Consider the following 13,714-nt stretch of genomic DNA (forward strand, 5'->3'; position numbering starts at 1 on the left):
TCCACATCAGCTTTTTTCAACATCCCTTTTGAGATATGGTCTGCACAAAGAGTTGGACTGTGGAAACAGATTACTGGGGTGAATAATGTTGAGGAAATCACTTAACCACTTGATGCCTTGATTTCCTAATATGTATAATGGAGATAATTATTGTATTTACCTCATGAAGCTTTTATGAGAATTAAATGAGTCAATATATGTAAAGTGCCAGGCACAGAACAGGTACTATATAAAAGCTAACTATTATTGTTGTTATTATTATTATCATCATCACTATTATTACTGTTACTTTACTTCCTTATCTGATCAATTTTATGGTTAGATAACTTTAGGGAATCTATCTCTACCTATACGACCTGCGTGGACTTGATTTTGTAATCTTTTTGGACACTAACATATGAAGGATGAATAGCTGTAATTTATTGTCAGTGGAGATGATATGAATCTCTGAAATCTCAATGGATTTTGTATTTTTCAGTTGTAATACAGCTATACTCTGTTAAAGAAACTGTTCACATTAAAATCCTTAGAAAATAGGGCAGCCTGGGAGGCTCAGTGGTTTAGTGCTGCCTTCGGCTCAGGGCCTGATCCTGGAGACCCGGGATCGAGTCCCACATTGGGCTCCCTGCATGGAGCCTGCTTCTCCCTCTGCCTGTGTCTCTGCCTCTCTCTCTCTCTCTCATGAATAAATAAAAAATCTTAAAAAATCCTTAGAAAATAAAAAAAAGATGTTTTCAAAAGTATCAAAAATACTCATCACATCCAACATTTTCTCATTATTCTAAAGACAATATGAAAAGAGACATGTGTTTGAAGACATTACTTACTTCTCAAAGAAGGAAAGGGAAATTAGGCTAAATGATAATTAAAGGTATATTTTCTGGGTAAAGTTTACATAAAATATTCCTAGTGTCTGTGTTCTTCCTATTTGGTGTTGAAGGAGACCAACAAGAACATTATAGATTAACAATTCCACAACATTCACAGATCACAGAGTGAGTCGTTCAATTCAAATTAATGACAGCAGGTTTACACCGTACTTACTTTTCGTGCTGTGTGAGTCACCAAAGAAACATCGAACTCTGCCTTTTCCCCCAGGGAATTTATTGTTTTATCTTTTCATAAGGGAGGCAAATATGGTAATTGAAATGATTAAGGCAAAATAAAGAATAACAATAATAATTGCATATATCAAGCCACAAAATATAAGGTGCAGGCAGTACAAACTATAATGGCATAAAAGAAGCCAGTTTTAAAATGTTAAGATATGCTTTCTAGAAAAGGTACAACTTATTATAATGGGCCTTGGAAGTAAGTGGGATTTTGAATTAACTCCAGGCATCTAAAGCCACAGGGACAATAATGTTAAGATATCCTCTCCAATGATCTCTTTATTTAATGAGAATGAAATAGGCAGTTGGGACGCAAATAAATTACTTTCAGGATTTGAAGAACCACGCATACTTCACTTTTTTTTTTTTTATCAAGCACAGTGCATGGAAATTTGGCAAAGCCAAACAACAAAGAGTTGAGGATTTTTTGTTTGTTTGTTTCGTAAAAGTTGTTGGTCTTCAAAGTGGTTCAAAAAGGCTTCTTTAAATGCAAAACCTCTTTTGTGTTTGTTAACTGTAATTATTTACAAAAATGGTGATTGACTCTCAGTGTTCCAGGTTGACACCTCTCTTACAAAGTGACAGCACAGTCCTTTGTGCCATTTTGTGCCTAGTGATCGTGGGAAGTTGTGTGACATAGCTTATCCTCTCTGCTTTCTCTTTTCTGAATGACAGCAACATGGGCCTTTGGCTTCGTTAACCCTAAAATATTTAAATCAAATTATAAAACTAATGTATTAAAAATGAGAAATAAATTCAAACCACATTGTTCTGGCTGCTGTGAGTTATTAGTCCAATTGGTCTTTGTCTGTGGCTAGTTAGCCCAATGCATTAGAACAGAATGTTAATGATGCCAAGATCAAGGGTTTAATCTTCCCTGGTCTACTTAGCTTTGTTCCATTCCACGGATAGGACTATACCCAACCCCAGGCCAGACTTCATGTGATTATATTCCACTTGTCAGAGGCTGACAGAGACAATGTAGTTAAATTAGTTCGGATCTACCATCACTACCCTGAAAACCAGCAAAGAAGCAGGCGAGGAACTCATGGTACACAATGAGCTAATGGTCTATCATTATCTTCCATGAGGACAGATGATTCTATTTCACGATTAAGTATGTTCTCTTTGCTAATTTTTAGTACAGGCTAAGCAATGTCTTGATACTCTTCATCTCACTGTTTCCCAACTTCGATTCCTCCATTATTAAATCTCTATAAAATACACCAGATCAAGAGTACAATTCCAGCCAAGATTGATACAAACAAACAAAAAACACCTCCGCAGAGAGAGCATGCTGAGTGTTTCAGCAATACAGGTGACTTCTCTAATCACCCTCTCCTACACAACTTGCTGTCCTGTCCACCCGCCTACTCTGGCCACTCTTCTTTACTCCACTGAAAGTCCTTGTTTCCTGGAACCATGGCCATGATTCTGGTAATATCACAAGCTATTCAATTTTTAGTACATTATGAAGGAAACAAAAAGAAGAAAAATTAACCAGAAAAGTACTTTTGAGATAAAAGTTCTCAGTTCTACCCAAAAAGAAAATTTATAAGTTGCTCCTATAATCCCTTACAATTCATTCTTCTGTTGCACTTGGGAATTTTCAGGAGTTCCTCCACTTCTTTCCAAACTAGTTCTTAAAGCTGGAAACCCATGCTTGGCAGAAGTTTTAATTAAATTGTTCCATTAGACAATCAATCTAGAAAGTCTTTTCTGAGGCTTGTCAGTTCTTTGGTGAATCTATCTTATTACGTCCTTCACACATATATATGAAGTTATATATATTATATAACATTATATATATTATATAATGGTTTAGTACCCATTAATTATTCGGTAATATGGTAATACGGTTTTTTTGGAGTGTTTTGGAATCAAACACTGCAGTCAAATCCTGGCTCAGCCACTCACGAGCTAGGTGATATTTAAAATATTTAATTTTTAATTTTTCTGCAGTTCAGCTCTTCCATATCTGAAGTGATGATAACAAATACTGCATAGGATTGTTGTGAGAATTAAATGAGTGAGATAAAAGCAATTTTAACATAAATGTCTGGCCCATCGCAGAGCCTTATAAAGTGTGAGTTCTCTTTATCACTATTTCCTCCATGGAAGTTCAAAAATCATAAATACCTGATCTATATAAACCCCTCCATTATCCTTCATCCTCTTATAAAAGCACATGCTTTAAATCATCTAACTAGTCTATAACCTACATGGCAAGTGGTGAAAATCAACTTTTAAACTAAGCCTATCCCTACAACTGTGACTATGTTGAACCCCAGAGGAAATTATTCCTTAATAAAGTACAAAATAATTGCCTCATCCAACAAATTTCTAATGAATACTTGTACCATGATACAATAGTGAAGAAAACATATATGTTTTATGCCTGTATGGATCATTATGGAGAAACAAAGGGGGGAAAGTTAGGAAAAAACCTGTATTTCAAAAGGAAGGTGGTAAGCAGGCAGTTATTGGAGAGAAGGGTGGGGATGGAATGGGTAGAAGGGTATGGAAGTAAGTTGGCAGGGGAAGAGAGAAGAAATGAGAGAGAGAAACAGAAACAGAGAGAGATGGAGGGAGACGGAGAGATAATTTTATAAGAAGCACTATATTCACTATTCAACTCGGTGGACGATGACCTAGCCCAGAGTAAGGGTAAGATGGGACACATGAATCTATTATTCCTTGAGTTGGTCTAATTCCCACATGCCTCTCTCATATTATGTATATCTTGTGAATTTGAGTATGATTCTAGCATTTAAAAATTAGCATAAATGACATGACACCTTAAACATGGACTATATTTCATCTGTTCAATCCAAGAAAAGGTAGTCTTTTCAATGCTCAAGCTCAAAGTATCTGTGTTGAACTTAATAAGACTCAGTACATGTGCATCCAGTTTATTGTAGGGTACTGAAGAAGTTTTCAGTAATAATTGGGCTGCATATGGTTTCATTTGCTTTATTTATTGACTTTAGAGTTCCATGTAAGATATATCTCCACTCTATAAGTCTTGCGTTCTGTTGAAGTGCTCTGGGTTGGAGGTAAATTTTTGTGAGTTATTTGTATATATAGATGATTTGAAGATGGATGAGGTCTCTTAGGAGGAGAGGCTTGAATAAGATAAGAAAAAGTCCTAGGTCAAAGCAACCAAGAAACTCAATATTTAGAGTTGAAGTAGAGGAGAACTTGGCAGAGGAAGCCAAGAAAGAATAGCTGAAGTGTTAGTAGACAGATTCAGACAGGGGAATGCCATCAAAGGATGTCAAGAGAAGAGAGAATTTTAAGGAGTGATTAATCCTTAATGTCAAAATGTATGAATCATCAATGAGGATGCAGTTTTAAAATGAACTTTGAACTGGTAAGTGTCATCATTATTAGACTTTAAAAAATTTTTGTGGGGTGATGAGACAGAAATCTGTTTGCAAGCAGACTAAAACGGTAATGGAAAGGGAGAACATGGAGAAAGTGAATTTGAGGGATTTAAAGATGGTGGAGGAGATAGGAGGCAAGAGTTGTAAGGCAACGTGGGTAATCATGCTAGATATACATAGTAAAGTTGCTGAGCATTGAGGAAGGCCCATTTAAGGCAGGTGATCCCAAAGGATCACCTGAATAAAGTGGTTTATTGCTTTACATGTGAGTTTTGACCTGTTTTTTACAACCATTCCAGTGGTATTACAGGCATCACCCCTAGATCCAGGCAACCAGAGCCCCCCTCTGGCCTCTGAGTTTTAGATTACTCCCACTGGCCCTCTTCCTATTGTGCCTCTCCTCATGGGAATCTATAGGGCAAAGGGGACAAAGGCAAAGGCCTTCCTTTTAGTCCCTCCTTCCCACATTAAACTATTGTATTAATTTCCTATTGCTGCTGTAACAAATTGCCACTAACTCATGGGCTTAAAACCATGCAAATTGATTATCTTACAGCTCTGGGGGTCAGAAGTCCAAAATGATGTTGGCAGGGCTCTATTCCTTCTGGCAGCATTCGGGCCACTGTCTTGCCTTTTACAGCTTCTAGAAGCTGCCTATATTCCTTGGCTTGTTGCTTCTTTTCATTTTCAGTTATCAAGAGCCCGTAGAGTCCTTTTCACTTCAGATCAATGTGACACTCACTCTTCTGCCTCCAGCCCGCTCAGACAATCCAGAATAATTTTCCTTTCTTAAAACCTGCTCCTTAGTAGCCTTAATTCCATCAGCAATCTTAGCTCCCTTTTGCCATGTGAAATTAGAGTATTCATAAAATCTAGAGATTAGAATTTAACATCTTCAGGGACTGGAGAAGCATTATTCTGCCTAGAACAACCATGTTTCTGTACTAAAGACTTGGGAAATCCCTGTGCAGATGACCCAAGTCCACTTTCTGAGCCATGATTCCTAGAATGGGCTGCATTATCAGGGGCCTCAGTTTAGGCCAGAGGGTGAGTCAAGAATAAGCTGTAAGGTGAATTGAGAGGACGGTGTAGATACACAGGTTGAGAAATCCACGTGTTTGGACTGTTGGTTCCCAATGGTTCCTTATGCTGGTTCCCCAAGTTAAAGACGAACCTGGCCATCATCACTCAAGAAAAGAAAGAAAGCTGCTTTCTTTTTTGCCTTATCTCATTCCAAGAGATATTGGAAAAACCCATTTCATGTTACCCCTTCTAAATAAAACTGGTTTGTGGATTGCACACCACCAAATTCCAGCTATAAAATTGTAAACATGCTGGGAAATTTGGTGAGGGGAGCCAAAACTACAGTGACTGTAAACCCGTCTCAGAGAAGTTGGGAACATTTAAGGTAATTTTGGTATTCTATTGGAATTGTAGTGGCTGGGATAGAAAAGAGTAAGAAGATAAACACCAGTGGGTAAGATCTAGTTCTACATCACAACTGAACCAGAAGGGAGGTGGAACAGTTTGGGAAGGAAGAAAAAATATAAAAGGGTAAAATTTAAGGAATTTTAGCTCAGAAGTACAAATAATCAAGTTCCATTTCATTATTATTTTATTCCAAGTAATTGTGACACCTCAGCGTAATAGACATGACAATGAGTACACCAGTGATCAGATCACATTCTCTGATCTGTGTGACTCACTACTGTTAAATGCAATTGGCCTACATTTTTTCTTCCCCACCCCTTTTCTAAAACTCCAAGATGACCAAATGATCTGATCTAAAAACTCTTCTTTTATGGTATGTATATGCTTAAAAGGATACACACACACACACACACACACACACACACACACACATACACGTGCATACCACTTTATGCCTATAATTTTGGTAGTAGTGTGCCTCCAATTCTGTAGATGTTAATCAGACCACATGTTTGCTTATCATTGGAAGATATTTTAGACTAGATGATCTTTTTGATCCTTTTCTACTCTAACACCCTAAACATCTACCTGGGAAGTCAGGTATATGTGCTCTCCTACCAGAGCTCCAACTTAACTTTCCTTAACAGGAATTATTCTACATTCTATTAATGAGCAAACCAAGATTCCCAGCCCTTGACAATTTATCTTCCCTCTCTGTCCAGTCCACGTCTCTCCTAGATTCTAATTCTGTGCAGAACTTTTTGTTAGTCTCTCATTTTTAACCCATCAGTACAATATACAAATGGAAAGGTATCAAAATAAAGATACTTCATTATAGAATGATTTTGCCAAATACCTCCAGGCTTTTGAGTCCATGACTTATTAGTATCCAAGAACTACATCTTTGTCATATAATAAATATTTGCAACATACTGGAGGCCATATGGGGAACAAGGAAGATGCAGAAATTGGGCGTATGGACATTTTGGATTTAGTTTTGGCTTCATTTTCTAAGTCAACAGATATATACTGAACATCTTCTAAATGTGGACTATGCATTCACATTTAAATGTTCTCTGCAAGTCCATTGTCGGAGATACATTGAACACATAATTATACTAAAAACAATGAGCTACAGATAATTAAGTTATTTGGAGATATAGTTGGAAGTGTTAAGTGTTTAAAACAGGAGGCTTGCAATAGAGGAAAGGGTGCCCTTGCAAACTAGCTTTGTGGCCTAATTTAGTCACTTTCCACTCCAGGTCCAAAGGTTTCTCATCTCACAAGGATCTTCTCATTCTGATGTGGAAATCCTGATGCAAGATCTGAAACCCCATGTTCTGAATTACGACCTTCACTGATGGGCGTGAATCCTCCACAAAGTTTTAAGCCCTTTGAAGAATTTTTTTACTCCTTTTTAAAATACTCTTCAATGAATGCTTATTAAGCCAGGCATTATATGATTGAGATTCACAGATTTAAAAAAATCACAGTCCCAATTCTCAAGTGGCCATGGTCATGTCGGGGGGAAAGAGCAAATATACAATTTCAGATCAAGTAGTTGGTATGGTGGAGTTGCCGAGAGTAGAGGCATCAAAGCTAGTCTTCAGTAGATGTTTTGGAAGATGATTCCCTAAAAAGCAAAAAGGAGGTAACAAGTGAAGAAGGTAGAGTGTGTTGGTGCAGAAGTTCTGGTCATGCATAATAAAGGAAGGTCATAGGAGACACCAGGCTCTTTCCTGGAAAGGGAGGTTCAATGCACATGGCTGAATAGATAGTTATATAAGTTGGTGACAGGGACCAGAGGCAGGGACCAGAATTTGAAGGTTCAAGACTTGGGACTGTGGGGAGATATTACAAAAGTTTTTAAAAGAGGGGTAAAACATTATTACTCTGTTGGATTTGCAGTGGCTGGGACAGAAAACAGTAGGAGGATAAACTGTGTGAAGAATGGATCAGAAGAGGGTTCAACCTGGGGTTTGGAAATCAGGAAGGAGCCTCTTGCAGGAGTCTGGATGAAAGATGCTGTGTGAACTAAGGGTTATAGCAGCAGAGATCAGAAGATGAAGGAAGAGAATCAGAAGTGTAAAAGCTGGAATCAAGTGGACTCTAAGACCCGACGTAGGGACTGTAAAAAGAAGAAAGAAGCGTCTGATCATTTCTAGCTTGGCAATTGGTAGATGGGAGTTTTAATATCTGAGCTGGAAATTAAAAAATGAGGATCAGGTGGGGCTGTGGGAAAATATCAGTGCTATCATGACTAAAGTTCCTATGGAACCATCTAGTAGAAGCCAAATAGATGAATCTGGAACACAGGAAAGGGTGACCAGAGGATGTCATTTTTTGAAAAGGCAGCGATAAACATTTCAAATAATTTCATATATGTCTTATTGATAAGAATACCTCCTCATTACGAAAAGCACAAAATCCAAACTGTGAAAGCCCTTAATTAGTATGCTTTTAATATTCAATGGATGAAAGAATAAATGAGTGTATAGGAGCTGTTTTGAGTAGCAAAGAGTTCCTGTCAACTACTATAGTTCCTGTATTTGTATAAGTGTATATACGTGTGAATATACATGCATTTATGTATGTGAGTCTGTAGAGTTATGTATCACACATACACATTCCTATCAAGATTAGCAATTTATTAATAGTGTATATGTCTATGAGGCTGCTAGGGCTGCCATAACAAAAAACACAGGACTGGGTGCCCTGAACGACAGAAATTTACTTTCTGACAGCTTAGAAGTCCAATGTCATGCTGCCCTCAAGGCTAGTTTCTAGTGAGATGTCTCTTCCTGGCTTATAGACTGCACCTGGCTGCATATGACTGGCTGCCATAAAGCCTTTCCTCTGTACCACTGCAGACAGCCATCCCTACTGTCACCTCCTCTTCTATAAGGATACCAGTTTTAGGTTAGGACTCCAGTTATGACCTCATTCAAATTTAATTACCTCCTAATAGGCCCTGTCTCCAAACAGTCACATTGGCAATTAGACTTCAACATAAGAATTTTGGAGGGACACAATTCAATCCGTAACATCAGTACATGTGACATCCCGATTGACTTTCTCTCAGGCAAAAGATAGTCTCTGAAAGTAAAGAAACAAGACATACTTGTTAAAGTTCAAAGAGTTTGCTTATTTAGAAAATAATTATAATTCTTTGCTACTTTACCTGATTATATAAAAATACAGTCATATTCGTACAAAGGGATGTTTTTTTTTTTGGGGGGGGGGATTATAAACCACTTGCAAATAGATCAACCTTTAATAGCTGAATGGGTTTGACCCGTTGTCATTGTCTGTTACTCTATGGAAACCAGGTGGGAAGAGCCAGGAAAGGTTGACGTCCCGCAGGAGTGTCCCGACCGTGAAGGTGTAAACTTGGAGCTGAGATCGTTCGTAGGAAACCGCGCTGCATCCTTGGCTTGCGCGTCCTTGTAGTGAAGTCAACTTCCACTTGGGGTCCTGTGTGACGCGGGGGCTAACCCCAGTGTTACTCTGCGCCTGCTCCGCTTTACCTCTTCGCACACCTGGCCTTCGCTTAGGCGGGTCTCGGCGTCGGTGTCCCCCACGCCCCCCGACGGCCGGGTGGCCAGGGCGGGTGCAAGCGGCGCCCCGGGGCGCGGGGCCCTCGCCCACGGTTCCCTCCACCTCGGCCCGCGGCGGGGAGGCGGGGAGGCGGGGAGGCGGGGAGGCGGGGAGGCTCGAGCTGCGCTCCAATCCGCAGCCCCGGGCCGAGGTGGAGGGACTTGGCGGAGCCCCCCCGCGCCCCCCCGCGCCCCGCCCCGCCCCGCCCCGCCCCGGCCCGGCCCTGCCCAGGCGCGGGCTCCGGGCGTGGGGCGAGCCCCGGGCGTGCAGCGCGCCCGCGAGGCTGAGCCCCGCTCCCCGCTCCCCGCTGCCCGCCGGCCCCCGCGGCTGCGGCTGTGGCTGTGGCTGCGGCTGCGCGGGGCGCCGCGGTGCGCGGGAGCCGAGCCTGTGACGCCCACGCCGCGCGGCGGGCCGGGCACCCTCGGAGCGGCTGAAGATGAAGGTGCCCGCGCGGGGCGCCCGCCGCTTGCCGACCCCGCCCGCGCCCCCGCCCGCGCCCGCGCCCGCGCCCGCGCCCCGCGCGGAGCCCGCGGCCGCCGAGGACCCGCCTTCGCCGCAGTAGCCGCTGCAGCAGCGACCCCGGCGGCGGCGGCGGCAGCTCGGGGACCGCCGCTGCCCCGGCTGCCATGAGTTGCGCGGAGCTGATGTATCCCCCGCAGCCGCATGGCGCGCCCCAGTGTGCGCCCAGCCCCGCCGCAGCCGCCGCTTGCCCCGCGGCCCGCCGCCTCCCGGCGCCCCAACCCGGCCGGCAGGTGAGTCGGCGGCCGCGCAGCCCGCGGGGGGGCGGGGGTCCGGGGCGCGGGCGGGGCGCGGGGCGCCGGGGGGCGCGGGGCGCGGGGGGGCGCGGGGCGCGGGGAGCGAGGCCGACCCTGGCCCGGGCTCCGCGGAGCGCCCGTCACGGAGCCCGAGGCCGCCCGGCGGGGCCGCCTTGTCAGCTCCCGGGCTCGGTCCCACATCCACCAAGGGCGTCTGCCTTAGGAGTGTGTGAGCAAACTTCCTTCATACCGAATACTTGCTCTTTGGAAAGGCGGAGTGTTTCGCGGTTGTCTTGATTAAGGGGAGACTGTGTGGCCGGCGCGGGGCCGCCTGACCACCCGGGACTCCCCGCAGCGGGGTCCGGGGCGCGGCGTCGGCGTTGCTGAGCTCCTCGCTGCAGGCTGGAGCCGAGGGCAGGGATTGATCCCAACTTCCTCATTCATTTTTCGTTCCGTCCAATCGCAGAGAGGTTACAGCCGAGTCCGCTAAAGTGTGTCCCCACTCAGGAGGGGACCCCGGACCACCAGATGGTGAACCTTCACCACGCTGAGAATGACAGAGTGTGGTGGGTCCAAAGGGTTCCAGAACCAGGAAGATGCTATCGCTCCCCTAGAAGGGAGACTTCGGTGTGGGGATTTGGCGCGAGGTACCCCTGGACATTCCTCTCTGGACACCAACAGGGTGTGTGTCAAGCTTTAGTTAGTGCTATCAAGAATACATATGTGAGTATACGGCACCGGCGTGCACCAAAGTAGGGTCCTCAAGAGTCTGGGAGTTACGGTGGGTTAGTTTGGGGAGAGTGAAAAAATACAGGTCATGCACGGCGAGGTGGAGACACTTCTCAGGGAACTAGATACAGTTTGGAAATTACCATCGACAGAATTTGTTGATTGGCTTTTTAAAAATCTCTTAGAAACTGTATATTTTATTGTAGTCTTAAGGGTTTGGCTCTTTATTATAATTTATATAATTCATTTTGATTTCTGTATTCCCTTTACCTGTTTCTTTGCTTAGATTTGTAGTGCTACTCTTTGAAAAGAAATCATAACTTCAGTTTAGAATTTAGGGACTCTAAAATTCAGCTGGTTCTGGAGCAAAGTACATGCCCCAGAGTTAGCTGCTAAACAGTATAACCTTAACAGGACCAAGTAGAACGAAAGAGGAAGGAGCCCCACTTTATTGCTATTTTCTTTTCTTTTCTTTTCTTTTTTTCTTTTCTTTTCTTTTCTTTTCTTTTCTTTTCTTTTCTTTTCTTTTCTTTTCCTTTCTTTTCTTTTCTTTTTTCTTTTCCTTTTCTTTTCTTTTCTTTTTTTTTAAATATTCAGAAGCTTTAGCATTTGAAAGCAAGATTACTTTCAGGAAAGAGAAATGGGAAAGTATTTTGTAATTTATGGTCAAAGGTGATAGATTTAAACATTTTGGTTGTGCTGCCTGTTTTTTTTTAATTTTAAGTATGAATGGTATTAAGTAATGGAGAAAACCTGTTTAGGTACAAATTAGGCAAGTGAGGCAAAGAGATTCCTGATATCATTATTATGTGTTTTATAAACACTCAGCCCCAGATGAACCATCGTATTACCTCCCTTCCTTTCTCCATCTCAGAGACTGTAGAGGCTTTCCATTGTCAATTGGAATGTGGACAAGCAACAGACTCAAAATTACTAAGCATACAGACAAGTATTTTTCCCTTAAAAAATAACTTGAACTATAGAAGTGATGTTTTGTTCTATAGAATTGTGAAAATAATTCCATTAATATATGAATCTGTGGTGGAGGTTAGGGTTGTAATACTCTTGAAGTAGAAAATAAAATTCAGCATCAGAAAAATTATAAATTACTAATCATAAAATCCAGTTGTCAGTAAGAAGTAACTCTAGTACTCTAACTTTCGTAATAGCGCTGCAACTTAATCCCCAAATTTCACTCTTTTGCTAAGACCATCCACAAACTGAAGAATGAACTTTCCTTTTTGCTGAATTGTCCACGATGTGAGTTGCGCTACTAGTGAATATCAACTTTGCCACGCTTTAGGGTTCCATAGGTGTCTTTCGAGTACATAATTAGACTGAGTTGACTCTAAGAACTTAGCTGAGAGATGTGCCTGGAAATTTTCATGTTCCTTTTACTAAAATGGCTTGTTGGAGGTCATTTTTTCTGTGGTTGTTAAGTAAGGTAACTGACTATAACTGGGCTAGCGAAATAAAGGGACTTGATAGTGTAACTACTGTTCTTTTACTGTCAGGAGTTTATTTTGATGACCTATATTTTCTATTGGAAAAAAAGAGTAAATCAGGAAATTCTTATCAGGCTGACAGCATTTATAGGCTATGTGATGCGTGGGTGAAATGGGACTAATATTGACTTGGCCCTACTGCAGTCATCCGAGAATACATATTTTGGTTGTTTTTGCATTCCATAAGGTTTTATCATTATTATCCGTGAAGATTGTTTTCTCTGTCCATGGGAAGTGACCCCTAATAGCATCTTGCCTGGGAGACAAAAATAAAGGCTACCACTCCTTACCGCATTTGAAAAATTGATTTGTTGAGCAGAAAAAAGAATAGCAAAAAAAGGTTGAGAGTTCTAAAGAAAGGTTAATGGTCATTGATAAAATGTTAGAAGAGAGAGCATTTCAGCTTTGTATTACTTCTGTAATCAATTGTAGTGGTGTATCTTTGAACTTATTTTTTCCCCCTCAAATTTGTATAGCTCAGAAGTCGTTTTAAGTTAGTATAGCATAATGGGATGGATCTTATACATAGGTATATTTTTCCTTTTTCATGTATGATCATATAGCTGAAAATTATTCTTGAAATAGTAGAGCACCATATTCCAGGCATGTGTACTCTGCTTTTCCCTTAAAAGCACAAGTGTGCAGTTGGAATTTTAAGTTCAGATTTTCGTCAAGCATATTATGCATTGTAGATGGGTAATAGGTTGGTGTTTTAAAGACATAGTTAACTGTATGTATACCAGGGTGTACTGTGATGTGTTACTTAGGCATACAGTAGGCTCATGAAGCAAAATGATGGGTAAGGATGTCTCAGAGAACATTTTATAGTCCCTGACATTAATTCCTGGAAATTGCATGGCTGTAAGTCTCACAGTGTGCTTTAGCCAGCCAGGATCGGCTGAGATGCTAAGCTCCCTGGTCCCCATGCCCACCATCTCTCTAACATCTCCTCAAGAGAACTCTTGACTTAGTCTCTCAGCACACACTCCAAAGGCATGATGACACTGCAGAACGTGTCCAGAAAGGAATGTGCTTGTATTCTAACAGTGACAAGTAGGAACTAAGAGAAAGAAATTTCCAAATATGTGTCAGGAAAAATTGAGGGAAATGATATGAAATGAAATCATAGATTCCCTTCATACCCAGGGGACTTCTCATCTTAAATATAGACAGTCTGTTATTGTCTGAAACTGCCCCCC

General features: G+C 41.9%; 1 protein-coding gene and 1 long non-coding RNA gene across 8 annotated transcripts in view; one reads left to right on the forward strand and one right to left on the reverse strand.

The window, feature by feature from the left end:
• Positions 1-6,095: 6,095 nt before the first annotated feature.
• On the reverse strand, positions 6,096-11,112 carry LOC112661598 (uncharacterized). The gene is made up of 3 exons (XR_003137833.3): positions 10,532-11,112; positions 8,888-9,025; positions 6,096-7,562 (listed from the first exon to the last, which is right to left on the reverse strand). It is a non-coding gene; the product is annotated as an uncharacterized LOC112661598 (long non-coding RNA).
• VGLL3 (vestigial like family member 3) overlaps positions 10,138-13,714 on the forward strand; it is a 119,185-nt gene continuing 115,608 nt past the window's right edge. For 4 of the 7 annotated variants that reach the window (XR_007407538.1, XR_003137829.3, XR_003137830.3 and 1 more), the window contains exon 1: positions 10,764-11,004. Coding sequence is in view for 4 of the 7 variants with exons in the window: in XM_025449649.3 (XP_025305434.1) it covers positions 10,810-11,004 (195 nt within the window). In the remaining 3 variants the exon portion in view is untranslated. Of the gene's footprint in view, positions 10,279-10,763; positions 11,005-13,714 lie in introns of those variants that run through there. The other 3 variants (XM_025449651.3, XM_025449652.3, XM_025449650.3) reach the window with 2 other exon arrangements.

Source organism: Canis lupus, chromosome 31, assembly GCF_003254725.2.
Source record: "Canis lupus dingo isolate Sandy chromosome 31, ASM325472v2, whole genome shotgun sequence".
Taxonomy (NCBI): Eukaryota; Metazoa; Chordata; class Mammalia; order Carnivora; family Canidae; genus Canis; species Canis lupus.